This window comes from Penicillium daleae (assembly GCF_028827525.1).
Source record: "Penicillium daleae strain IBT 16125 chromosome Unknown utg000008l_segment0_segment0, whole genome shotgun sequence".
Taxonomy (NCBI): domain Eukaryota; kingdom Fungi; phylum Ascomycota; class Eurotiomycetes; order Eurotiales; family Aspergillaceae; genus Penicillium; species Penicillium daleae.
In genome coordinates, this window is record NW_026623156.1 from 6,760,029 (window position 1) to 6,783,725 (window position 23,697).

Genomic DNA, 23,697 nt, shown 5'->3' on the forward strand with positions numbered 1-23,697 from the left:
TTGGAGACTTGGCAAGGAGAAAAGGATGTATGGCACACTGGACCGATGTTGTTGAAAGATCTTCGAGCTCTACCCATGGTTTAGGCATTTGCACGGAGTTATATTCTCCCCACAGCATAACGGGAGATATCCGACAGCCCTAAGTACAGTAGCCTTCTTGGCAATAGCCCTGTTTGTTTCCAAATGCCTTCTATGGTTCCATGGAAACAAGACCTGATTTGATTTTGTTGCGGGTTCTGTGCTCGATGTGATCTATTATCATTGAGCCTTACTGGAACATAGAGAACTAGCCCGAAAGGGATAGGCAAACGAGGACATGCCTCCAAAAAGTGCGACTTATTATTCATCGTCTTTGATCATTAAGGCGGCAAAGAGACCCTCAAGTACTCCGCCAATGTGGCCGACTTACCCAGCTTCAGCAAGGTAGTGACTCTTTTTGACTGGCACGGGTAACGGTTAGTCCGCTTCTTAAGACATCCGATGTATGGTCCGAGATATCCGCTGGCCAATCTTCAGCCCTGCTGGGTCGGGTTCGCTCAGATTGAGTTTTCTTTGGCCAGTGGGTTTGCCAGGTTTTTCTTGAGATATCCGCTTCCCAAGGATTGTTCGGACTGGAAATTGCCCATTGAAGGTCGTTGTCCGCACCCGCCGGCAGAGGTTGGGTCCTCCTGCATTACTGGTCGACAACAATCACACAGTGACCGTGTGAGCCAACATGTCCAGGCCCCAGGTTCTGGCCGGAAAATTCTCCACTGACTGCATGGTAGATGGCTCTGATGCTAGAAAGTGACCACTCAGCTCTCCGGGAAAATACCGAACGCGTATGGTGGCTCTAAGCTTCGAGACACCATGGGCACTTGTTGGCTGATTGCAGCAAGCTGATTCTAGACTTGATGCTGAGCAGCGGCTGTGTGAGGACACCACCAGTCGATTTTCCAGGCTTGGGGGTGGGTGGCGAAGCCCCGACCCACCGCGCGTAGTCAGAGGTGAGTCTAGTCGCTAGTCTCGTCGCCCTAGTGGCCGTAGCGCACTCGGAGGAGTCCTAGTCGATCATGTCCAGTCACAAGGGTCCGTTTCGTCCCCTTTCGGGGCCATGGGGAAAGTTCCCTGGATTGGGCAGGGTCTTTGTAAGAAAGAGAAAATAGCAAAGGCAAAGAGAACACAAGAAGAGAAATCATTACTAGTTTATCGAATCGTAGGGTAGAAAGAAAGAAGCGGCAATGTCCCGTGATCTCAGAGATTACCTCGTCATTTCAGGCGGTTTCGTACCAGCCGTACCAGCCGTACAAGACACTGGTCGCAGCGCAGCAATGCCCCCCTTCCCCCGAGGTATTACCGCCGTCACACTCAGTCTCAACCTTGTTCCTCTCCCCCCCCTCAGGCCACCCCCATCCCTCAATCCTCAATCTCACCCTCTCGCCCTTCTCCTCCCTGTTCCATCACCACCCACTACGACCATACTCAAACCCCAGGAAATCCCGATCGTCGCCCTTTTACCCGACCGCGTCGACGACTACGCCGCCTTTCGTTCCTTTTTCTCATCCACCACCCAGTATTTCCGGGTGCCAACCTGCGAAACAGAATTGAACCGAATCAAAGAGGTGGCCCGATAGGGCTGCCGTTAACAAGGGGAAATGTCTGGACGCATTTCATCCGATCACTCTCGCTCGGCCTCACGATCATCCCAAACCCCTCGTACATCCCAGGGACAGGCTTTTGAGCCGATGCCTCGCCAGTCCTTCGGTCGCAACTCACGCGTCTCCAACCCCAATGTCTTCTCCGACGAATACTCATTAGAACCGCTCGATACCGGCAACCAGATTGAACGAGCTCCCTCCCCCGCCTCCGTCTGTTCCTCCACCACCCTTCGCTCTGTTCACCACCCTCAAAAGACCGTCAGCCAGGCTACGACCGAAAATGAGAATCCATTTGGCGATGACGCTCGAGTCTCCTTTGAGGAACCTCGTCGATCGAGTCTTCCTCAGAAGGGAATGGGCGGCTTCTCCACGAATCGTGGCTCGGTCGCTTCGGTCAACAACAGTCCCTTCGCCGTCCAGCGAAACCAGAGCGTTTCTTCCCGTTTCTCGATTCCGCGCGCCATGAGCCCCTACACCGGAGCGACCGGACCAAGCCATCCCTACGCCATGTATCCCCAGGTTGGAGTAAGTCGCTCGCCCAGCGTGGGAAGCACCTCGACTATTCGCCAGCATGATCGCCCGTTAGGGGAATCGAGCGGACCTCAACATCCGTACGCCATGTACCCGCAGAACGTCGTCGAAGAAGGGATGGATGACGACGTGATCCCTGTTGGATTCCCTGGTCACAATCCACCTTACCAACCGCCTCCGGGCCGTCGGGATAACGACGTGGGTGATATCATTGGAGCAGATGGCCACGCCGAGCCATTACCACCATATTCACGATACCCAGCAGGCGTGGTTCCGAAGCCTCCCGGCGTAGAGACCATGGCCGATATGAATGCCCCTTCAGAGAATCAACAACTGCATTCAGTCTCAAGAGACCAAGCACAACCAATCTCGGTAACGTCAACGAGGGCTCTGGTCCCCCTGTCTTCTGGAGGTACTACGGCTGTGAACTATGATGGTGATGATGACATTAGGGAGCGCAGGGCTCCCCTTACGGGCATCATGGCGTTCGAGGAGAAGCTTAAAAAGAAAGGCAAAAAGACTGCATGTTGTGGTATGCCCGTCTGGACTATTATTCTCGTCGCAACCGTGATGCTGATCGGCGGATCCATCGGAGGCGCTATTGGTGGTGTGATCGGCGGCAAGAGAGCAGCTGAGCATGATCGACAAGCGGCAGCTCAGTCAAGCGGCCCACAAATCGTGACTGTGACTGCAACACCGCAGATGGATTATTCGACCATGACAAGTACTCCGACGAATCTCAAGTCGGTTCCAACGGGCCACTATCTTGTCCCTGCTCAGCTGCAAAACTCGTCGCGGATGTGTGTTGAGGATAGTCAATTCAGACATGCTTGGGGCTGCATGGACAATCCGACCAATTTCGACATCGTTATTGGTGAGGATCGTGGCCACCATTCCATCATCTTCAGTAGCGCTGGCCCTACTTCGACATTCACGTATGGCGCTCAGCCCCCAATTCTCCCCACCCCTACCCAATCTCTGGGCTTCGCGATCGATACCAGCGATACTGGGCTGGGCCCGGCTCTCTTTTTCTTTGCCAAATTTGACAAGCTGGTCATCGTTCCCGAATCGCAGTTCGAGTCGTCGAGCTCTGTTTCAGCACGCTCATTCACCGGAGATGATTCGTTATTAGACAAGCTTCATCGCATGCAAACGGCCCAACCCGGTGACAAGCCTTGGTTCTGCTATTGGAACCAAACGATGATGGAGTTTTTCATTTATGTCAACCAGACAACGGCGGAAGCTTCCGGCTCCACCGCTGCTACTGATACTAATATGGCAGCCAGCACAGCCAGTGCTCAATCCAACAAGCGCGGAGACACAGTTCTTGACTATTCACGGAAGATCAAGATCGAAGAGCGCCGCGACTTCGCCGGAGCTCAGCCACCCTACTGCCAGCAGATGCAAGTAGGGTCTGATGGCCATCTCATTGGACCTATTCAAAGCCAAGTCATCAACATCAAGGAGCTGGAGCCCACCCCAACAACCACCTACATCAACACAAGTGGTGGCTCCCAGCAGACGTATACGGCAAAAGCACAGTTTGCAACACCGTGTTATTGTCTCTCTACGACTGATTAGTGTTACTCTTTTCTCCTTGACGTTCGAGCGAGTTTGTCCTTCTTCATCATGGGTTTTCGGGTCTGAAAACCTCCGGCGTTGGCGTTTGATTGGCCGGGAAACTGCCTACTAGCATCGGCTTATGTGCACATGATTGTCATCTTCCGTCTCTTTTGTGTCATTTTACTACCCCATTATCTTGGAACCTGTCTCTCCGAGCTCGATGGCTTCTAGAACAACATGTGGACTCTTTGGAACTCATTTCTTCTTCGACATTACGTTCTTATATTTGGAACATCCGATTTGTGACATGATAGGATGGTCCCTCTTCTTGCTTAACTTCTCTTTCTCTTCTTGGGTTATATATGGTCTTCTCACCCTCTTGGTTGTTGCCTGACTGGATTATTCTTGGCGTCCATTGGATAATGGATGCGGTGCGATTCGGAGTATTTTGTCCTCTAATTCTGCGAGTCGCGTGTTGTTTTTATCTTTCTCCCCTGTTTCGCTTGGGACCAATGGGGCTGGTTCTTTCCGTCTTATTTGAACATCTCATGATGTGGTAGCGTTGCCACTATTGTTTGTCAAGTTATATCACAAAATATAACGATTATTGGGGACTTGTATCTGAAGTCAAGTAGCCACTGCGTAGGATAGCGTTGCTGTCTTGAGGTATACATTCATTCAAATGAATTTTGCGGACGGGTAACTCCCTGAGTGCTGCCATCCATTTCTCTTTCAATTCTATTATCTACAAGATCCCCAGTTAGGCCAGCTTAGAATCGTGCCTTAAATGGCGACAGAGTGGTATCTGTGTGTGAATGAATTTTCGACTCTTTTTCAGTGTCATGTGCAGATAGAACTGGTCAATACTCTATCATTTTAAAGAATGTAGCATAGACTCCACATGTAAATTTGATTTAGCAGGATGCATAGAATCTGCATTTACATACTCCGTACTTGGTGTAAACAAACCTAAGGTCGGATTGTCAGGACGGGGGACTGCCTGGGCTGCTATCCAATGACTAAGCACATATCAGGTGACCTTGCTTGGTTTTCGAAGAGCAGAACACGCGACAGGCAATTCCCTTGTAATGGCTGGTGGAACGCCAAATTTGTGCATGTGAAACTGAAACTGGCCAGGATCTCTCACTGTGGTCGGTCAGAGTGCGCGCTGGGTGAAGACTGCCTGACCCCGAATTCCTAGCTGCTTCTCTCCTCTCACCCACTCCTGCCTACAGCCCAAAGCTCACGTTTGTCTGGAGACACCTGAGGCACCCGCACTTCCGACACCTCGCACCTTGCACACCAATCCTCCAACCTCTCCTCACATCGCCATCCTGTTTCTTTTGCACACCCCCACCCCTATCCTTTCACTTTATTTCCACTCGACTCCCGACGTCGCATATTCACTCTCACCTTTTCTGTCACCTACATCGGTCTCATCCACGTCCTCATTCTTAAAAATCTGTCTGTGGACCCTCCAGATCAAATGATCGCGTCTCCTAGATGACCTTCCCTCCCCCTCACCCTTCCGCCCAATCATCGATTGCTTCTGGCACCGATAAATCTTCTTCGACCAGGACCGAGATTGGTGCCTGGGGTCGGTCCTCGTCACAGTCCGGAATTCGTCGTGGGTTGACTCCTCTCGCGACCAACCTTTCCTCCTCCGCCGCTCCCTCCACATCTGCCCGGGGCTTGGACGCAGGCCCTGGGGTTTCGACACCTTCTTCATTTTCAGCCGTTCTGAGCTCCGCCAGAGGTCTTTCCGGGGGTAGCCCGAAGCCCACACCCTCACCGTTCACTTCACTGCAGTCGGGCTCGCAGCAGCAGGCCCAATCGCTTTCCTCACCCAAGTTCCGCGCACACACCCCCTCTTCAGGGTCTTATTTCCCCTCCGCAACAGGTTCCATCCCAGGCAGCGGGGGAACCGGGGGCGGTGGTGGGCCCGGATCGTCTAGAGGTGTTGCCTTTTCACCACTCTCGTCCGGCACAACCGTGAATTCACCTACGGGTTTTCCTTCTGATAAGCCAGGCTCTGCAGCAGCCCACTCAAGCCAGTCATCCCTTACGAAGATCTCAATTGCGCAGGTGTTTCTCCTTTTGGACTCAATCACAGAGAAGGAAGGCAAAGAAAAGTGGGAGACCAAAGCTGCTCAAATCCACAAGGTATGTCTAACTGGAACTCGAATTACAATCTCCTTGAGATGCATGCTGACGATGTGAATGATTAAGCTTGTGTCATCCAACGGAATGGAGGTCTTTTCAAAGTATTTCCGCCGCCTGCTGACAGGCAATGCCCCGCAGATCTTCCCTGGCGTGAACAAGTCTGTCGAGAATGCGGGCAACTACCCCCTTCTAGTCCAGGAGATGCAGAAAGTCGCTTCGGACATCGAGCAAGCACAGAAGATTGCTGAGACGGTAGACACTTCTGAGGGGGACATCTTCCGCGATTTCGACCTTTCTACCTTCCTGGATCACTTCCGTCTCGACCCTGTTGTGAAGGTTTCCCTTGCATTGGCTTTCAAGCTCACGAGCAAGTCTGATCTTCGAGCCAAGGGTAAGCACTCTACCTCAGATCTAGAGAGTGACACACTGCTAACTTTACTGATCCTCACCAGCCGATGCCATCCTTTCAAACTCCGTTACGCCTTTCCTCTCTAGCTTGGCGAACCCCTCGGAAGCGAACAAAGATTTCCCGAACACTTTCCTAGGAATGACACTCGAACGATTCATCCTATACCCACCGCGCAATCTCACCAGTGAGGTGAAGGCGAAGTTGCTCTACGCACTCAATCTACGATTCCAAAAGCTCGGCCAAGACCAGCCATTCGAGATTGTCTCTGCTCTGCAAATGTTCACTTTTGTTGATTCCGAATACACTTTTGTGCGACAGCTCCACGCCAAGGGACCTCGTGCTACAGCGAATACCGAGGCTATCACGGAAGTTATCAATGCTGCCGGGCCAGATGGTTGGAGTGAGGAACGTTTGGCCAGTGCTATTCTGTTCATGATCTCGTCGCAGTACTGGGAGCAGTTTTCGCTCGAGAATCTTTTGATCGCCTATGCGGGGAAGCAAATTAATTGGGCATTGGTCCTCCAGACCTTTGATCGCGATGGCCTCCGGGTGAATCCCAAGCAATTCTCGCGGTTGTTTGAAGCGTTCTCCACCGTCGCTGCCAGTGATTCTTCTCTGGACCTTCAAAAGTTGTGGGGTGGAGACTGGGAGCATCGTGACGCACAGGTGTCCTTTCTAACTGCCTTTATTGCCTCGCGCCCAGATCTATCGCTCATTCCCAACCTGCGTGAGGCGTTCCCCCAAGATCTCTTTGATGAAGCTCCAGAGGTGATCAAGCTGCAGAGTGAAAGAGTTGCCAAGTCCCCTCTTCGCTCTATGGATGCGATAAAGGCCATCTTTGATGTCGTGCTATTCTCACAGTCTTCGTGGGCCGCAACAGAGAGCCAGTTCCTCATCAAGGTCGTTGTTCAGTTTGATCTTCCGATCTTCCTCATTGCTGCTCTCGGTATCAAACAGCCATGGACTGACGTTCAGGCAAACTTCGTCACTCGCACTCTACTCGTGTGCTTGTCTAAGCAGGATGAAGCCTACCAGCTGGCTCTTGATGGGGCCTGGCGCATGGACCGCCAATGGGTGTCAGCGAAGCTCTTTGATACTTTCACCCAGGATTCAACGTCCACTGCCATGATTTATGAACACGCCGTCGAGCAGGGGTGGCTTGACTATCTTCTCGGATTTACCAATGGCTTGGCTCTGGATCTCGCTTGCTATTCTCACCGAAAGAGCAACTTTGATCTCGAGCAATGGGTTCGCAATGCTACTCAGAAAGGTCATATGAACATGGGAGACCTCCTGTCCAAATTCCTCCGGATCAAGGCAGAGGATGAGCTCCATGTGCAACGCAAGGAACAGCCGGTCCCGCACATGGTCAGTCTTGCTGTGAAGACTGTTTACACGCTTTTATCTGTCTTGGAAGAATACGTTGGTGATCGTGAAAACCTTACTCCCGTCCAACGCATCTGCATTCAGACCTACCCTCGACTGATCAATTACGGGGAGGGCTACGATGATATCATTGATGCCAATGGTGAGAATGGAAATTCGCTCCCTGAGGCCATTGACAAGCAGATGCAAGATCTGTTTGGTAAGATGTACCATGAGGAACTCTCCCTGCGTGAAATGTTGGAGTTGATGCGGCAGTACAAGTCGTCTCGCGACCCCACCGAACAAGATCTCTTTGCGTGCATGGTGCACGGCTTGATTGACGAGTACCACTGCTACCATGAGTATCCGCTTGAGGCTCTGACCAAGACCGCGGTCATGTTTGGTGGTATCATCAACTTCAGACTGGTGGATGGAATAACCCTTAAGGTTGGCCTGGGCATGATTCTCGAGGCTGTCCGAGAGCACGAAGTGCATGACCCGATGTATAAGTTTGGTGTGGAGGCCATCGAACAGCTAATCAACCGTCTTACCGAGTGGGCTGGATTCTGCCATTTGCTCCTCCAAATCCCGACTCTGCAAGGCACTCCCATCTTCCAGAAAGCCGAGGAAGTGCTTCGCGACCAAGGGTCCCAGCTGGGTGAAGGCGAGCGATTCGATGATTTTGGCGCTGCCACTTTGCCCAATAGCAACAATGACGATGCCTCCGCGACCGATGGCGGTTCTCGGAAATTCCGCTCTGTCCAGGTCGATCCACCGCTCCGTTCTGACATCTATCACGATCCAGATGAGGACATTCAAGACAAGATTCTCTTTGTTTTGAACAACGTTTCAGAGCAAAACATCGATGAGAAGCTTCGGGACCTGCGCGAAGTCCTCCGCGACCAGCATCACCAATGGTTTGCCGCGTACCTGGTGGAAGAGCGTGCCAAGTTGCAACCCAATTTCCAGCAGCTCTACCTCGACCTCCTGGACCGAATTGGCGACAAGATTCTCTGGGCCGAGGTCCTCCGGGAGACCTACGTCAGTCTTTCAAAGCTTCTGAACTCCGAAGCCACCCTTACCTCTTCCACGGATCGTGGTCATCTTAAGAATCTGGGCGCCTGGCTTGGCTCATTGACAATTGCAAAGGACAAGCCCATCAAACACAAGAATGTCTACTTCAAGGGCCTGCTCTTGGAGGGCTATGATACCCAGCGTTTGATGGTCACCATTCCGTTCACCTGCAAGGTCCTTGTCCAAGCTACCAAGTCTCGGGTTTTCAGGCCTCCAAACCCGTGGTTGATGGACATTCTGGGACTCCTGCTCGAGCTTTATCATTACGCCGAGCTCAAACTCAATCTCAAGTTCGAGATTGAGGTGTTGTGCAAGGATCTCGATCTTGACCACAAGACTATCGCACCAGCCATTATCATCCGCGACCGTGCCGCTCATATTGGCGAGGAAGCTCTGCCGCCAACGGCCGCCAATATCCCAGAGGGACTGGAACCTTTCAATGATCTGGCCATCGGTCCTCTCAGCCAAGGCATCCAGAATGAGCGTTTGTCGCCAGCTGCCATCATGTCAACACTGCCCAGTCTTGACAAGATCCTCGTGCTTCCTCCTTCGGCGAGCAGCATGGTGGACCCCAGCGTTCTCCGGCAAATCGTCCACACCGCGGTTGAGCGTGCCATTGCGGAGATCATTACTCCAGTTGTGGAACGCTCTGTCACTATTGCCTCCATCTCCACCGTTCAGCTTGTCTCCAAGGACTTTGCCACGGAGCCTGATGAGGAGAAGGTGCGCCAATCTGCTGGTATCATGGTCAGACAATTGGCTGGAAGCCTAGCCCTGGTTACTTGCAAGGAGCCGCTCAAGGTCAGCATGACCAACTACATCCGAATGATTCAGCAAGAGTACTCTGATCAGCCTATGCCCGAGGGCTTGATTCTCATGTGCGTAAACGACAACTTGGACGCTGCATGTGGTATCGTGGAGAAGGCAGCAGAGGAGAAGTCCCTGCCTGAGATTGAGAAGGTCATTGAGCCACAGCTGGAGGCACGCCGGCGTCACCTGGCCACACGACCAAACGAACCATTCGTGGACCCTTCAATGAACCGCTGGGGGCTTTTCATTCCCGAGCCGTATCGCCAAATGCCCGGAGGCTTGAACAAAGAACAATTGGCGATCTATGAGGAATTTGCACGTCAATTCCGAGGCCCCGTGACTGCTCATCCGCAAAACGTTTCCACAGATTCCGGCCGTCAGATCCCCGACGTCCTCCAAGAGGCTTTCCCTCCACCAATCCCCAACCTCTCCACCCCCGCTGAACAGCCGGCCGTTCCTCACCGCACCCCGCAAGCGCAGAACGCGGCCGCCCAGATGGGTGTCCCCACCAACGGTTTCCTCGAGGCCCAAAGCCCACGGGAGCGTGTGGAGTCTCTGATCTCTGAGCTCCAACTTTCTGCACGGAATGCCCCCGAGGAGCATGTGAAGGATCTTGGTCGAGAGAGTGCTGTTCTTCAGGAATACAACCAAGCGTTGCGCGCCATCCTGGCCTCACCAAATGGGGAGGAACTGGCCCGTTTGACTTCGCTGAAGATTTGCACAACTCTCTACTCTCAGTCCTCTGGCTCACTCGAAATTGAGGTTCTCGTCCACCTTCTCGCCAAGCTCTGCGACATGTCTTCCCTCATCGCTCGATACACCTGGGCGCTCCTCTCAGAGGTCGATGATGAGCACATGTTCAACGTGCCTGTCACTGTTGCTCTCATCGATGCAGGCCTGCTGGATATTCGCCGGGTCGATATGGTCCTGGCTCGCCTCATCTCTCAGAAGAATGTCAGCGCCTTGGAACTCCTTGAGAACCTAATGAACCGCGTGCTGTTCAACGACGAGCCGTCAGCTCTTCGGTCTGACTTCTCCGGAAGTCTGGAAGCCATGAGTCAGTGGCTTACCGAAGACGGAACTGTCGCTCCTGCCCTGGAGATCGTTCGCAAATTGCGCGATGTCGGCATCCCTGAGGTTGTCAACACTCTTCTCACCGACCAGGCTCGGTCCAAGCGTGACCAGATGGAATACATTTTCAGTGAATGGATTGGCGTGTACAAGGCCTCCGGCGCCAGTGAGCGCACTTACTTGTCCTTCCTCCAGGACATGCACAACCGCCAGGTGATGAACTCTCAGGAGGACTCTGCCCTATTCTTCCGCCTCAGCATCGATATTTCGGTGGCTATGTTCGAGCATGAGTCGCAGAACCCGAACGGTAGCCTCGACGAAGCCTTCCTGTACATTGACGCTCTCGCGAAGCTCGTTATTCTTCTGGTTAAGTTCCAGGGGGAAAGCACTGGCGCAGTCAAGGCCGATAAACCTTCTTACTTCCATTCCATCCTGTCCGCTCTGGTGTTGGTCCTCAACAACCACCAAGTCATGCGGGGAGAGGCTTTCAACCAGCGTGTCTTCTTCCGCCTGTTCTCCAGCATCCTATGCGAATATTCAGTCGCTGGCCTCCAGCACCATGAACAACACCAGGGAATGATCTTCGCTATGGCCAACAAGTTCCTGTCTCTACAGCCTCATTATGTGCCTGGTTTCGTTTACGGATGGCTGTCTCTCGTTTCCCACCGTGTGTTTATGTCCGACATGCTCAACATGCCCGAGCGCGCCGGCTGGGCTCCCTACTGCGAGATCATGCAGGCTCTGCTTTCTTACATTGGCGAGCAGCTCAAAGCTGCTGAGATCCACTATGTCGCCAAGGATCTGTACAAGGGTGTGCTTCGCATCCTGCTGATCCTCCACCACGACTTCCCCGAGTTCGTCGCTGAGAACCACTTCCAATTCTGCAATGTGATCCCTGCGCACTGCGCTCAACTTCGCAACTTGGTGCTCAGCGCCTACCCATCGTCCTTCCAGAAACTCCCAGATCCTTTCCGTGAAGGACTCAAGGTTGAGCGCCTCGAGGAGATGCGGGAAATCCCTAAGATTGCCGGTGACATCGCCGCACCTTTACAGCAAGCCAACATCAAGCAAGTCATTGATACCGCTCTGCAAAATGATCAACCTTCCGATGTCGTGGTGCAGCAGATTGTCGAGGCTGTCGTAACCTCCGAGGCTAGAGACACTGCTCTCTTCTACGCGCCAATCAACGTGGACGTCGTCCTCGTAAATGCCCTTGTCCTATACATCGGCCAGCAAGCCGTTGAGGAACATGCCTCAAAGACTAACACCCGCAATGCTTTCGAGACCTCAGCCCACGCCACCCTTCTAGAGAAGCTCGCCCAGGTCATGCTGCCTGAGGCTCGTTACTACCTGCTGAGTGCGATGGCGAACCAGCTGCGCTATCCCAATAGCCACACCTACTTCTTCAGCTTCACCATTCTCCGCTTGTTTGGTGTTGACTTCTCCGAGTCAGATGACTCGGATATTCGCCAGCAGATCATCCGTGTGTTGCTGGAGCGACTGATTGTCCACCGTCCACACCCATGGGGTCTGATCATTACGCTGCAGGAGCTTCTCCAGAACCGAAGCTACTCTTTCTTCCGCCTTCCCTTCATCCAGGCGGCTCCCGAGGTAGGCTTGAATATGCTCCCAACTTTCTTCTTCAGAGCGTGCTAACTCTTTGTCCCACAGATCGGACGACTCTTCGATGCTCTTCTCCAGCACATCCAACAGCAGAGCCCCCGCCCCGTCGCATAGGCTTTGCTTCTCTTTCGCCCTCTCCTCCTCTCCTCGCACACCTTTTAGTCGGTACCTCTACTACCAGCCGCACCGGACTTCCCTTCTCATTGTATTTTTCAAGGAGTTTATTGCTTTCACGCTTCCAATATTTTTATGTCTCATGTAACGGCCGGGATATGCCGTGGGGATGGCATGCATCTTTTTCTATTCGTCTCACGATGACCTGAGATCCTATGATAATTTTTTTCTCTCCGAAGATGCAACCTGTAATGATAAGATTGTAAAAGCTGGAGTTAATGGTCCTTTTTTTCATGTTTCTCATCTGTTTTCTGCATCAACGGTGGGGGTTCCTAATGCAATCTGTCATTGTCGTTCGTGTCTTGGGGGCAGAATTTGATTTTCAAACTGTTGTTAGAGCATGAATATACTTTATATCAAAGTTCCGTTTCAAGCTGTAGAGAAATTGCTTTTCGTCCATACAGTACAGGCTTTGTGGCAGTTAGTAGCGGGGAGCTTGGCCTGTATCGAGATTCGACGTAGCTCCGATAAGCAGCTCATGAAAGGGCCGTGTGACGACCTGCCGAGGAACTTGCTTTCAACAATCACCGCCTCCCATTTCGCCAGACCCTTAATATGGCCGACTCGGAGTATACCGATGACGAGACAGAATATGGTGGTCCTTCGCACTCTCAGGCTGTCGTCATGGTCGGTTTGGCCCGTATTTTGCGGTGATTCTCTCTAACATGTGATAGGACGCGCTCCTGACGCCTTTCCGCGCGTTGGTATCCAAGACCGCCCTCCGCATATACCTCAACATTATCCTGTTCTCTGGAGCTACGTTATTGCTTCTGGGAATTTCGGGCATTGCATATGCAATCTTCTACTTCAGATTCATCCCCACGGTCGGGGTGGACCGTGAAATCCACCTGCAATTTGGGTAGAGCATCCAGCTGTCCCTCGCGCGCAATGACGCTAACTGTGGTCTTCACAGTGATCTCAACCTTTGGGGAACCGCATCCTTCGAGTCCGAGTTTGTCTCTTCTCAGCCCTACGATGTGTCTGTGGCACTCGATCTCCCTCGTACGCCTTCGAATCTCGAGGTTGGCAACTTCATGATCGACCTCACCCTCTATGCACCCGAAACCGCATCCGTTCTTCCAACGACGACCAACTCACAGAATAAGATCTCGCAATCGCGCCGACCGGCGATCCTGACATATACTTCACCGCTTGTGGATCTTGCGCGGAGACTAGTTCGCTTGCCGCTGTACGTGTTGGGTTGGCGCCGCGAAGCTGAGACACTAGAAGTGTCGATGATGGAAAAGATGGAATTTGCGCGAGGCGCCCGGAACCGACCGCAGAGCTTGCGGCTTGAAATTCATAGCGACAGAAAGATGCAGATCTACTCGGCGCGTGTTGAGTTCCGTGCGAGACTTACAGGTCTACGGTGGGCATATCGTGATTCATCTATCGTTGGAAGACCTAGCTAATGCATATGTAGGTGGTTCATGTACCGCTGGAAGTTGACTTCCTTTGTTGTGTTTAGTTCCTTGTTCTGGACTGTCTCTATGGCCTCTGCAAGCCTAACATGGTTCCTCTTGACCTGGGTCCTGAAATCCGAGACACCGAAAAACGAGATCAAGGAGGAAGAAGAGCTCCCCGAGGCAATCAAGGAAGAGCTCGGGGAGGATAGCTCATCCAGCGAACCCATCAAAAAGGTCAAGAAGGAAGAACCCGACACCAGCTTGCTTCAAAGCTATCCTGTCGAGGGCGATTATGCAGGTATCGGCTCTGGACGGGAAAGTGCAGAAGCACGAGGGGTACAGAAACGAAGGAGTCATTCGACCGAGGGTAGTTAATCTATGAAAGTAATAGTGATGAGAAATAATGAGTGCAGTTTAATATACCCGTAATAGTTTATTCCATGGCCCTATACGTGATGTAAATGCCGAGGAATGGTTATGATGTGATCTTGGGGCTCTCCCGATCCGATAAAAGCGTTCTGCGGGGCACGTTCTCCGATTTCCTTCATCTTCCCCTCCAATTCCCCTCAATCGCCCAGCCCAACATGCACATTCTGGTCAGTACGGTGTTTCTAACGTCTTAAAATCCTGACCTATGACTGATCTCTACTCAGGTCACCAACGACGACGGCCCGCCGTCGAACCAGTCGTCGCCCTATGTTCATTCCCTCGTCCACTCGCTCCAAGCCGCTGGCCACACAGTCTCCGTCGTTCTGCCTCACCAGCAGCGCTCATGGATCGGTAAGGCGCATATTGTCGGCGCATCCGTGAAACCTACGTATTTCCGCCCCGGTACTCTGCATCAGGAAGATGGGACGATACACCACTTGCCGAAGGGCAGCAATGGCGAGCCCGATGAAGGCGGCGACGAATGGATCCTGATTGATTCGACCCCGGCAAGCTGTGTCCAGATCGGCCTCTACCACTACTTCCAGGAAAAGGGTCCGATTGACGTGGTGGTATCCGGTCCAAACTATGGCCGCAATACTACGGCGCTCTTTGCCCTGTCCAGTGGAACCATTGGCGCTGCGATGGAGGGTGCCGTGTGCGGGAAGCGTTCGATTGCTTTATCGTATGCCTTCAGTTCCCGAAACCATGACCCGGTAATCATCGCAGAGGCATCCAAGCACTCTGTCAAGGTGATTGAATATCTCTGCGCTAATTGGACTGAGGGTGTCGATCTCTACAGCGTCAATGTCCCCCTGGAGCCTGGTGTGAGCCAAAACAAGGTTCTCTACACCGCAATGCTAGAGAACAAGTGGACTTCTGGCAGCTGCTTCGAACCTGCTGACCCCGCTACTGGCGATGATCCCGAGCTTCAAGAACAGCGGCTGCGCGACCAGGGCGAGATGACCGGAAAGAAGCCCGATCCAACTGAGAGCACGACTGATAAGCCAGTTGGGCAACCTAGGATCAAGCACAAACACTTTAAATGGGCGCCTAACTTCCAGGATGTGTATCGCAGTGTTGAGGAGGGTCCTGCTGGGAATGACGGCTGGGTCGTCAAGGAGCAGATGACCAGGTGGGTTTCCATTTCGTGTCTTCTTGGAGGTGGCTACTAATATGCTTTCTTCAGTGTCACGCCTCTCAAAGCGAGTTTCAAGCATATGCCCGGTATCACGGGAGAGATCAAGCTGTGAGTGGAGTTTCAGGCATGATGGTTTTGACGGTTTCTTTGCAAATATACTACACTGTGCTTAGCTATCTGGCCTAGCTGATAGACCTCATGCCCCCTTATTCCCATTTGATATCGTTCTTGAATTTTTTGGTTTTTGATTCGTCTGCAATACTATTCGATATACTTGGAATTGTTCTGATAGAGGAGGTCTATGTAGATCAGATAACCAGCCAACAATATTCTCCGTTGTTGACTGCGACGTTCCCTACGTGCAAGCTCTCGTTGAGCGAGCACTAACCCACCGTCTTGGAGATGCTGTTTCCACCAAGCGCATCTCAGATCTATCTGAACTGCCCGATCCTTCTGCACCTGTATTCCAGTATCGTGAGTACGAGCGACTGGACTTTGAGCATATCATGTCGCACCCGTCGACGTCCCTTGCAAACGCATATATTATCCGCAAGGCTCTGATCCGCAAACATTACTTGTCCAATACGGTGGCCAATTGGATTTCCAAACATCCAGAGAGTATCCTGCGAAACCACTTCAAGCCTGCGTTTGATTTTGAACTCGACTACTCCGAGTTCCTCGATGAAGCTCTTCTGGAAGCTTACGAGTTACGTGAGAGTCTGGAGAAGAATGAGGAGCGGCCAGACTCTGAGAAGGAATGGTGGATCCTGAAGCCTGGCATGAGTGATCGCGGCCAAGGTATTCGACTGTTCAGCACCGAGGACCAACTACGCGAGATCTTCGAAGAATGGGACGAAGAATCCGACGTTGAAGACGAGAGCGACTCTGAGACAAATGCTCCTCAAAATGCGCCTCCCGCTGCACACGACGATGGCGTTGTTACCTCCCAGCTCCGCCACTTCATGGCCCAGCCATACATTGACCCCCCACTCCTCCTACCCTCCTCCTCGCACCGCAAATTTCATATCCGCACGTATGTCCTCGCGACTGGTGCTCTGAAAGTCTACGTCTTCAAAGAGATGCTCGCCCTCTTCGCTGCCAAGTCCTACTGTGCACCTCACGAAGAGGAAGACGAAGTCCAAGACCTGGCCCGCCACCTGACAAATACCTGCTTCCAAGAAGGCGGCAGCTCCAACGAGGGCAGCGTGCGTCGCTTCTGGGATTTGGATCATCACGTCCCTGGCCTCGCAGCAGACTGGAAGGAAAAGGTCTTTGAGCAGATCTGCGCGGTGACAGGTGAAGTCTTTGAAGCTGCGGCGCGAGGCATGATGGTGCATTTCCAGACGCTGCCGAACGCGTTTGAGTTGTTTGGTGTTGATTTCTTGGTGGATGCGGATGGGAATGCGTGGTTGTTGGAGTTGAATGCGTTCCCTGATTTTGCGCAGACCGGTGAGGATCTGAAGGAGGTTGTTGTTGGACGGTTGTTTGAGGAGACGATTGATGTTGCTGTGAAGCCGTTTTTTGGGCTGGGTAGGGACGATGGGAAGGGGAACATGAAGTTGGTTGCTGATTTGGATTTGGGGAGGCATGCATAGATGCGAGTTAGGGGGTTTTTGAATGCTCGTTTGGGTTGTTGGTACTCTAAAATGAGTCAGAGGAGGGATAAAGGTCTGGAAAGGCGTTGAGGATTGTGATGGCATACCCATCAACAAAAAGCTTGGATACACTCCAATTCAAAGATTTCAGAACGCTTTGAAATCAAGAAACCATTGGATATACTACACACAATCATACATATAGAATTCTCCTGCGTCATCAAGATGCCTCGTTCTTCCAGTATATCTTTCCTTCAAAAAGTCGTCGTGCAGTCCGAAATACCGTCGCCGAAGTCAACACCCCATCCGCATCAAAATCAGCACCAACCAGCAAATTCCCACTCGCATGACCAATCGTGATGCCTGCATCATCAACTGGGTCCTTCCCACGAACGACCTCGTTCACCGTGCTCCCAGGCACTCTTGCAGCCGCAGCCAGCGCAAGAGCAACCGTAATTGGAACTGCCTTGTGCGGCTGTCCAACGGAGAGAGCACGAGCCAAGAGGTCAATCTCCGCGGATGTCTGCTTCTGCTTGACATCTCGTGCGTCAGCAGCCGAAGGTACAGCAACGAGACAAATCTTGGGAACACTGCCCGGCACGGCATCTGTAGTAGATGCAAGACCCATCTTGACACCAGCCTGGCGGCGGATGGAATCTAATCGAGGCAGGAGGGTGGGATGAGCAGCGAGTTCGTCTGGTGTCAGATTCCCATTCACACCGAGATCGACGGCTCCGACGAAAACACATGGGTTCGCGGCATCGATGCACGTCGCGGGGATACCGTCAATGGTATCCGTAGCATTGCCTGTTGGCAGCAATTTGCCCGTCGCCGAGCCAGCAGGATTGATGAAATCCAATTGCACTCGCGCCGCAGTCCCCGCTACGCCATCGATGGAAAAGTCCCCGCTCGAAGCAGCTTCACCGTCTACCACGGGAAATGAGGAATGAATGATCTTGCCGGTGTTGGTGTTATGTATGCGCACCGAGGCAGAGTCAAGATCCCCCTGTGGCAACGGGAAAAGTTGCGAGTCCACAGCAAAGGGACCGACGGCACTAATCATGTTCCCGCAGTTACTCGAATAATCAACATCCGTGTTTTTAATCCCCAATGACACGAACGTATAGTCCACGTCCGCGTCGCGATGCGTGGACTTGCCGACCACGCATACCTTGGAGAGACTGGAGATACCGCCGCCTAGACCGTCGAGTTGTCGGCCATAGGGATCTGGACTGCCGATGACGCCACGGAAGATTGGGGCCCAATCTTTGCGATCAAGGGGCAGGTCCTCTTCTTTGAAGAAGACGGCCCGTGATGTGCCGCCGCGGTAGTAAGCGGCTGGTAGGGCGTGTTGCTTGGTATGGAGGAAGCGTCGGCTAGTGATAACTGAGGACCGCGCGGGTAGCCTTGCGGAACTACCGAGACCGAACATGTTTATGTAGTTACATTGACGTAGAGAAGGAAATGGGAGGATGGCGTGTTGATATATTCATAGGGTCATGGTTGCTGGTCGGCAAGGGCCCGAGTGCCGAGAATCGGATATTCGGGAGCGGATACGCGCTGCGAATCCGGAGCACTGATGAGTTGCACTGAATTCCATCGGAGGATTTCCTTGATTCGTGAAGCGGTCTCGGTGAGTGCCAGATGCAATGATAAGAGTTAGGATATAGTAAATGATGGGGTTTGAGGTTTTGTTTCTATAAGGATTCTTAATTGAGAGACAATGGAGAAAAGGCGTGTAACATTGTCGCTAGCAGTCCTATTATCGAGCAGCTGTAGCTATACCAAACAAAAGGCCCTATTTGCGCAGTCTTTTAATTGTAGGACCCATAGCCTCACCTGCCCGCAAAGCCTGCATGGTCTTTTCATCAATCTCAAAGCGCTCCTGGCACAATTCAATTACCTGCTCCAGCAAGGACGGCGGGACCACGACAGCTCCATTCTCATCACCTACGAGAATATCCCCCGGATGTACCCAAAGATCACCTTTAAATTGCACAGGGACATTAATCTCCGAGGCACGAGTGAAAGTGTTTGATCCAAGAACCGAAGTATCCCGCGCAAAGACCTGTTCGCTCGGTAGTTAGTAAAGCTCCTGCCTGCTTTTATGTCTGAAATGGACCCAACCCCCGAATCCCATCATTTTGTCAGTCGTAGATTTGTATGCACTCACAGGATACCCCATCTCAACATGCTCGCTCGTATCCCTCATCCGCCCATCAATCATCGTCCCCAAGCTCCCTAATTTTTGCGCCCGAGTCGACATCAGACCACCCCAGCACGCCGAGTACATCCCCTTCGGTTGCTGAATGTACATAATATGGCCCTCCTTATTCGCGTCAGCGAAATGCATCGCCGGTGTCGGGCCGGGACTATTGGTCTCGACCATTTTCACTGTGATTGCTGGGCCATAGATGCTCCCGCCACCGGGAGAGTACATCTTCAGGCCGTCTAGGAAGCCGCCATAGGGCTGTTTGAGCTTGACTAGGGCATCGCCGATCTGGATTGGTGGCGTTTAGGTTAATGCAAACTGATGAGGGATGCTGGTTATAGGGGAGTGGCCTACGTCACAGGTAGTGAAGCGCTTTAGACCCTGGAGGGTTTGGGAGATGTTGCTCATTGTGGTTTGGATGGTGGTTGAAGCTCGTGATGTTGTCTGGGTAGTTAAATTGTTGGTCAGTTAAGTCGGTACCCACCTCCACTGGAGCATATACGAGTTGACTAAGCGGACATCCACACGAAAGCATTGATTAACTAACTAAACCAGGAAGTTAGCTAAATAGTTACATTATCATGTAACAGACAGCGTAACAAATTGCCTTTGTCTCGATTATGCTGCAATCCGAAGATGTTTTTATTTGATTGGCCATGGTTTTTGTACTCGACAAGCGGGTGTCGTAACTTTGATAAACCCACAGTGTCATGTGACCGTGTTCCGATCGGAAGGCGGATCCACCATTCGCTAGGGCCACACGTCCTTGCTATGTACTCACTCGTCTTATTCAACTCCGTTCAGCTCCTCCATGTCGAAGTTTGATTTTAGAGACCCCTCAACCGGCAATATATCTAGCAAATTGAAACAGGACTGAGCAACAATTAAGTCCAGCTCCAAACAGATCGTCCGAGCTCTGAAATCTCACAGATAATGGAACCAATCACGCCACAGACACCTCGCTCTCCTATGAATGCTTGCGTTGCATGCAAGCGTGGTAAAAGGGGGTGTGATAGAGCAGTACCAAGCTGCTCCTACTGTGTGCGGTAAATAAACTCCATATATTCTTCCAATTCTTCTTTATCTTCCGGCAGCTAAGCCCTAATGAACACCAGAGTGAAGCGAATCTGTACTTATGATGAAGGCACCTTCACTTTCACGACGTTACCGGATGTTGCTTTCGGGGACTCCCTAGTACTCTCGGTATTTCTCTGATCCTTGCTAGGTCATCTTACTGGTCTGATCACGCCCTCACCAGGAACCGTGGGCGACTGCAATCATCGCTCACTTCCGGTCGAGTGCTCTTAGCGCCCTTGGCTCCGTGGAAAAGACACGAAAGATGTCTCATGTGTACTTTAGCTCGACTCATTATAAGCTGGCAGTTCTATCTGAAAAGAAATTCTACGACCGCCTGCCTAGCCTTTTCTCGTCCGCGGATCCAAGCTTCGTCACGCTATGCCTTTGCATGCATTTATTACAACAAACCCCTTCGCCTTCGATTGATAGCATGATATCGTCCCTCTATGTCCTTGCTAAGACAGGTATTAATCAGCTGGAAACTTTGCGTTGCTATTCGATAGACACAATCCAAAGCATGCTATTGATTGCGCTTTATGAAGCGGGTCATGGAATATACCCGGCAGCGTCTATATCGATGGCATCTTGTGCGAGAGCAGCCCGGAACCTCGGTCTGCACAAAATCAGATCTAAGCCACTTTCTGAAAGTGAAGATGAAATTGACGAGAAAAGAAGGACCTGGTGGGCAATCCACAATCTCGATAGGTACGTATAATTGCGAGTCACTATTACCACAGTGCTACCTTATCCGCGGTATCTAAAGAATCGTTGAGAAGATGTGCTAATTAAGACGCGAAGGTTCATAAATCTTTTCAACGGGGATGCCATTTTCAACAGTGAAGATGCGGGTCGGGAAGACCCTTTACCTCCTGATGACGGATCTCCTTTATCAGAGGTCAGCATTGCTCTTCAATTGTCTCGAAGGATTCGGAAACCTATCGATTCCTCTAACTAACACGGTGAGATAGCCTCTATTCGCTCATATCAAACCAACCATTGCCACACCTGCGCCTTTCAGGCTAGGCCAATTCGCACGGGAATGTCAGGTGTCACATCTTGTCGGGAGAGTTGTTCGTCATGTCTTCAGTCCTATTTCCGACACGCACTTCCACGAAGAGGAGGCTACACAGCTCGAAAGGACATTATTATCATTTCTTCCTCTCTTGATCGAGGAAGAACTTCAATTCAGTAACTATTGCGGAGCTCTGTCGACCTGCGTAAGGTGACTTTTTCCCCGTTCTGTCGTTCCACATTGTTCATTTATGAGAGTCCTAACATGTTCTATTCGTATTCCTAGCTCCCTATTTACACTATACGCGGCTCCCCTACTTCACTCACAGTGCCGAAGTCTCGATGAAAATGCCGCATTGCTCGCTATGGAACAGCTTTCTGCGAGGATGGCCGAAATTTCGGATTACATCTTAGGCTTTGCTCAAGACGAAAACAAGCGCTTTATGTTGTCGCCTTTCGTGCCGTATGCCTTATACCAGACCGCAGTAATAGAATTCCGTCTGTGGAAGCAGAAGGGTGAATCACAACATAAGGAAAGAGCAGACAGAATGGTACAATTACTCCGCCATTTTAGCAAGCGCTGGTCTATAGCCGGTAAGTTAGCTATTTGGCAGCCCTGTGACATCCAGTATCTATAGAGAACTGATATAGCAGCTGGGGTACTCAGGAAAGTACTTAGCCGCATTGAACTCCCCTCACCCACCAGTGACCCTACCAGCGCAGGAGTTTTACATCAGCGAGGAATCCCGTGAAAATGAGCCTTAGGATATAAACAGGAAACAGAAGGTCTCCACGCAGGAGAATATATAAAATAACCTCGTTGGGGCTGATCATAAGGCGCGCGATCGAAACCGAGTTCTTGAAAGGACCACTTCTCGTTGAAGCTAAAGACTCAATCTCCTTAGCTTTTCAAACATTTTCAAACACCGCAGAATGATCGACAACTTAATCATAATCTTTTTCTTCGGAGGTACAGATGATTACAGTACAGTGATCAATTCAAACATTGAATTAGAAAACCATAATTTAAGAAACAGGATCGAATCTTTCTTTAATAAAGCTCAAACGAGAATAATACCCAAGCATCTTTCGCTCTGCCATCCTAGTTCAACCTTTGAGCTGCCCCAAGAAAGAGATGATCTCGTCGGCAATCTCCTCGGCATGGCTCTCTGACGCAAAATGACCAGCGTCGAGAAACTTGACCTGCGCATGAGGAATATCTTTCTTAAATGCTTCAGCGCCAGAGGGAATGAAGAAAACATCATTCTTTCCCCAGATGGCCAATAAAGGCACTTGAGAAGACCTGAAGTATTCTTGAAAGTTCTCGTAGAGCGCAACATTGTTCTGGTAATCCATAAACAAATCAAGTTGAATATCCTTGTTCCCAGGACGTTCCATCAGTGCGTAATCTAACGTATAAGACTCTGGTGCGATGCTGCTGGCGTCAGGCGTCCCGTTAAGGTACTGGAACTTGGTAATGTCATATGTCAACATTGCATCCGCCACTTTGGCTCGATCCGCTGGGGAATTCTCGCTGGCCCAGAAATCTTGGATAGGACCCCACACGTCGCCGAATCCCTCCTTATACGCGTTTCCGTTTTGAGAGATGATGGCCTCAATAGCATCCGCGCGCCGCAGTGCCAGACGAAGACCAACCGAGGCACCGTAGTCGAAGATGTAAATCGAGAATTTTGAAAGGGAGATGGCGTCTAAAAATTCTTCAAGCGTGTCGGCGAGTGTCTCGAACGAATATTTGAACCCTTCCGGTACCTCCGTGAAGCCGAAGCCTGGGAGATCCGGTGCCACAACACGATATTTGGCAGCAAGGAGGGGAATCAATTTTCTATATTGATGGGATGATGAAGGAAAGCCGTGAAGGAGGAGGATTGTTTTCGTCGGAGTCTTCCCGCCAAGCTCTCGGTAGAACATGCGCACTTGACTCTTTGGTAGAGTGATTGTCTTGATTTGGGCAGACATGATGCAAGGCGCTTCGAGAATAGCCTTAGAGATTGTTATTCACGATGAAAGAAAATGCTTGTGGAGTGTATTTATGACGCTGAACTCTATCCGGAGTTCCGTGGGGATGGGATGATCGACTAATGTGTGGTTTTCGAGGATCAGAATGGCCCTTAAACTCGGCGGGCCACCCTTCTCTTTTATATATTTGCATGCAGAGCAATTATTCATGTGCTTTCTCATTCTCTTAACCGTCTAATCGCGGAAGTAGCCTTGTGCTGTCAAGAACTGACGTCAGTACTTGGCCCCGGACTAGTCCGCACGCTAGTCCGCGCACTAGTCCGCATATCAATCTGCATGCTAATCCGCAGGCTAACCCGCACCCGCAGGCTAACCTTAACCTGGAGAGTCCGCAAGGTATATTGTACCATTGGCCGTGGTCCTTGGTGAACC

General features: G+C 51.4%; 7 protein-coding genes across 7 annotated transcripts; 4 read left to right on the plus strand and 3 right to left on the minus strand.

The window, feature by feature from the left end:
- Positions 1-1,634: 1,634 nt before the first annotated feature.
- N7458_010927 (uncharacterized protein) lies at positions 1,635-3,749 on the plus strand (the record flags this gene model as incomplete). The annotated part of the gene is made up of 1 exon (XM_056914309.1): positions 1,635-3,749. The coding sequence occupies one exon, from the start codon at positions 1,635-1,637 to the stop codon at positions 3,747-3,749; it is 2,115 nt and encodes a 704-aa protein (XP_056763158.1).
- A 1,485-nt stretch (positions 3,750-5,234) lies between these two features.
- Positions 5,235-12,360, plus strand: N7458_010928 (CCR4-NOT core subunit CDC39; the record flags this gene model as incomplete). Its single annotated transcript, XM_056914310.1, has 4 exons — positions 5,235-5,894; positions 5,961-6,285; positions 6,347-12,234; positions 12,295-12,360. 4 exons carry the CDS (start codon positions 5,235-5,237, stop codon positions 12,358-12,360), a joined length of 6,939 nt encoding a protein of 2,312 aa, XP_056763159.1.
- A 615-nt stretch (positions 12,361-12,975) lies between these two features.
- On the plus strand, positions 12,976-16,988 carry N7458_010929 (uncharacterized protein; the record flags this gene model as incomplete). Its single annotated transcript, XM_056914311.1, has 7 exons — positions 12,976-13,047; positions 13,095-13,279; positions 13,334-13,789; positions 13,844-14,162; positions 14,480-15,387; positions 15,442-15,501; positions 15,701-16,988. 7 exons carry the CDS (start codon positions 12,976-12,978, stop codon positions 16,986-16,988), a joined length of 3,288 nt encoding a protein of 1,095 aa, XP_056763160.1.
- A 220-nt stretch (positions 16,989-17,208) lies between these two features.
- On the minus strand, positions 17,209-18,420 carry N7458_010930 (DUF453 domain protein; the record flags this gene model as incomplete). Its single annotated transcript, XM_056914312.1, has 1 exon — positions 17,209-18,420. One exon carries the CDS (start codon positions 18,418-18,420, stop codon positions 17,209-17,211), a length of 1,212 nt encoding a protein of 403 aa, XP_056763161.1.
- A 366-nt stretch (positions 18,421-18,786) lies between these two features.
- Positions 18,787-19,608, minus strand: N7458_010931 (RraA family protein; the record flags this gene model as incomplete). Its single annotated transcript, XM_056914313.1, has 3 exons — positions 18,787-19,056; positions 19,162-19,488; positions 19,555-19,608. The coding sequence occupies 3 exons, from the start codon at positions 19,606-19,608 to the stop codon at positions 18,787-18,789; spliced, it is 651 nt and encodes a 216-aa protein (XP_056763162.1).
- Positions 19,609-21,674: 2,066 nt separating this feature from the next.
- N7458_010932 (uncharacterized protein) lies at positions 21,675-22,053 on the plus strand (the record flags this gene model as incomplete). Its single annotated transcript, XM_056914314.1, has 2 exons — positions 21,675-21,882; positions 21,995-22,053. 2 exons carry the CDS (start codon positions 21,675-21,677, stop codon positions 22,051-22,053), a joined length of 267 nt encoding a protein of 88 aa, XP_056763163.1.
- A 342-nt stretch (positions 22,054-22,395) lies between these two features.
- N7458_010933 (alpha/beta fold hydrolase) lies at positions 22,396-23,265 on the minus strand (the record flags this gene model as incomplete). Its single annotated transcript, XM_056914315.1, has 1 exon — positions 22,396-23,265. The coding sequence occupies one exon, from the start codon at positions 23,263-23,265 to the stop codon at positions 22,396-22,398; it is 870 nt and encodes a 289-aa protein (XP_056763164.1).
- Between the last annotated feature and the right edge of the window lie 432 nt (positions 23,266-23,697).